The sequence below is a fragment of the Sinocyclocheilus grahami genome, unplaced genomic scaffold, assembly GCF_001515645.1.
Source record: "Sinocyclocheilus grahami isolate Dianchi unplaced genomic scaffold, SAMN03320097.WGS_v1.1 scaffold2015.1, whole genome shotgun sequence".
NCBI classification, from domain to species: Eukaryota; Metazoa; Chordata; class Actinopteri; order Cypriniformes; family Cyprinidae; genus Sinocyclocheilus; species Sinocyclocheilus grahami.
In genome coordinates, this window is record NW_015507194.1 from 29786 (window position 1) to 32584 (window position 2799).

The following is a 2799-nucleotide window of genomic DNA, read 5'->3' on the forward strand; positions in this document are numbered from 1 at the left end:
TTTCAGAAAGGCGGGGCATAGAGGAGAAACAATAATGTACAGTATGTGGAAAATAATGTGTTTTTTTAACTTTAAACCACATAAACACATTGCATTACACCAAATACACAAAACAATGTTCTTTTTAGCAACGTCATATGACCCCTTTAAATAATGTAATGTAAAACATGAAATACCTTTTGATTTGCGATGATGTTTCCTCATTGAAGGATACACTAACAACACAAAGGAGATCACTCAGTCTCATTTGAAGAAGTTTAATCCAGTTAGTAATTAAATACAATTTAACAAACTATAACTTATTTGTCACCAACAGAAGGTGAAATTAGCTACCACAATACTATAATCCAACTATTTGAAAAACAAAACTCTAAAATGTAATGACAAATTGAAATACTTTCTAATGCAGTCTGTGTGTTGGACAATAAGAAACACGTGAAATACCTTTTGGTAGGTGTGTCCTTTTTGATAAGTAGTACATCATCTTTCAAATGATCACTCTTTACAGACTCACATCTGGAAACCTTTAAACCGGATTTTTCACTAATGACACAAAGAGGAGGTAGGCCTACTTCAGTCTGAATAGATTTAATGTTGCAAGTGAGGTTTAAAAGGTTTGACAGACAATAACTGAACAGTATTGACTTTTTTGTATGTCTTATCTTTTGAAATGATATCTGATTGTCTAATAAACAAGTAGCTTCACACTTTTAGTATGATTAGATATGACGTTTCTACTTCAAATCTTTTTCACATCGTCACATTCAAACTGTACTACAAATTTCATTAGCATTTGGCAGACACTTTCATCCAAAGCAAAATACATCTTAATCAGGACACATCTTATCAGTTGTATCAAACCCATGATCTGCTTGTGATATCAGCCGTAAAACACCTTTCTGGCAGCAAAATGAAAGTTAAACACTTTTAATTTTCAACCCTACACCTTTATTGGACTTTGGACTGTACAAGTATTGCGTTTTATAGACTTATATTATCCAATTTTTCCTCCATATTACAGATGCTTCTTTCTGCTGATGCTCCTGGCATAATATGTTTAGTTTCTTATGATTTCAGTAAAACATACATTGTAATGAATTTAACTGTCAGTACCGAAACTTCAGTGGTGTTTAATGGTTCTTTAAAAACAGACACAGTCTTACCTCTGTTCCTCCTGGAGACTTGGAGTCTCAGCCAGAGAGTTCTTTTCTTGTTCCACTGACATTACTGCACTTTTATGTTGAAGACAATCAGATGCTCATCACAACCTGGACATGGCAGTATGTTATGAGCTCAATATAATGACCAATGTTGACTTGGCAACAAAGCTGTATAAAAACAAACATTTGCTCTGAAACAAATATGGCCATGTTGTGCAACCAAAGAGTGTAGGGTAAAAGTGCATTTCACAACATATAACTCTAAATATAAGTTAGGAGATAAACACTGAGGTTTTATATGATTTTCACTATTTACTCATGAGACAAGAAGCCATCTTTTACATGCATCATTTGATCATTACGTAATTTATTGTAGGCTATTAATATCAAATGTTCCCACAATAATTAAATATTTGAGTAAATGTAGGCTGTTGTGCTACGTAAACTGCAATATTCTATTTAATCATAGCTTGATGTGTTACATTGTTCTTTGATAAACCAAAAGACATTAAAGCATCATTCACAGCGCGCTTGGTTTCACTTAACCGCCTGATTTCCCGTTAGAATTTAAATGTTTTAAAACTTACGTGCAATAATATTACGATGGTCTGAGCATCAAGAACGCTGCGCAGAATGGTTTCTTTTTCTCCCCTTTACGCCCCTTGTCACAGATGTATCCAGCTGCAGACCTGCACCTCTCGCGAGACAAATAAGCAACCGCAGCTTCAAAAACAAGCCCAATATTTTTTGATAATTTATTATCAAATAATCAATATTATTTATTATCAATTATTTATTACCAATAAATGAGTTCACAACATATTAAACTGAAACTACCCTTTTATCTGAAAAGCAAAAACATAAGTTATTTTACAAAAATCAGCAAACTGCAACAAAGCAGGAACAAAACTCATCTCCAATCACCTGTGAGCAGAATAGGATTGGACAGATGGAAAACGAGAAAAACACAAGAGCTTGGGCTAGTTCAAGCTCAAACCGATGCGTAACGTTTTGCTATGGTTTCCCGGTTGAACGACATGTTTCCTGAAAACGGTGTGCAACGGTGGCTGCGTCCGAAACCGCTTACTTCTCTACTATATAGTAGGTGAAAAGCAGTAGGCGAGCAAATAAGTATGTCAGAAACCTCAGTATTCATAAAAGAGTAGGCGAGAATTACCTGGGTGACATACTGCTTCTGCCCAGCTTCTTGAGTGCTCGTCGATGGTTACGTTCCTATCACAGGAGGCCACGCGAGAGGATACATCATGAAGAAGAAGAGGATGCATCATAAAGAAGAAGAGGATGCATCATAAAGAAGAAGAAGAAGAGGATGCATCATGAAGAAGAAGAGGATGCATCATAAAGAAGAAGAGGATGCATCATAAAGAAGAAGAAGAAGAGGATGCATCATAAAGAAGAAGAAGAAGAGGATGCATCATGAAGAAGAAGAGGATGCATCATAAAGAAGAAGAAGAAGAGGATGCATCATGAAGAAGAAGAGGATGCATCATAAAGAAGAAGAAGAAGAGGATGCATCATGAAGAAGAAGAGGATGCATCATAAAGAAGAAGAAGAAGAGGATGCATCATGAAGAAGAAGAGGATGCATCATAAAGAAGAAGAAGAAGAGGATGCATCAT

At 35.5% G+C, this 2799-nt stretch overlaps 1 protein-coding gene across 1 annotated transcript in view; it reads right to left on the bottom strand.

Annotated features, from left to right (window-relative positions):
• The window catches only part of LOC107573718 (uncharacterized), a gene marked incomplete at its 3' end in the record, with an annotated part of 31137 nt that extends 29280 nt beyond the window's left edge, over nucleotides 1-1857 (bottom strand). Inside the window, exons 1-4 of the mRNA XM_016260161.1 lie at nucleotides 1748-1857; nucleotides 1164-1328; nucleotides 445-543; nucleotides 177-215 (exon numbers count right to left, since the gene is read on the bottom strand). Of these exons, the coding sequence (XP_016115647.1) occupies nucleotides 177-215; nucleotides 445-543; nucleotides 1164-1225 (200 nt within the window). The remainder of the gene's footprint in view (nucleotides 1-176; nucleotides 216-444; nucleotides 544-1163; nucleotides 1329-1747) is intronic.
• Between the last annotated feature and the right edge of the window lie 942 nt (nucleotides 1858-2799).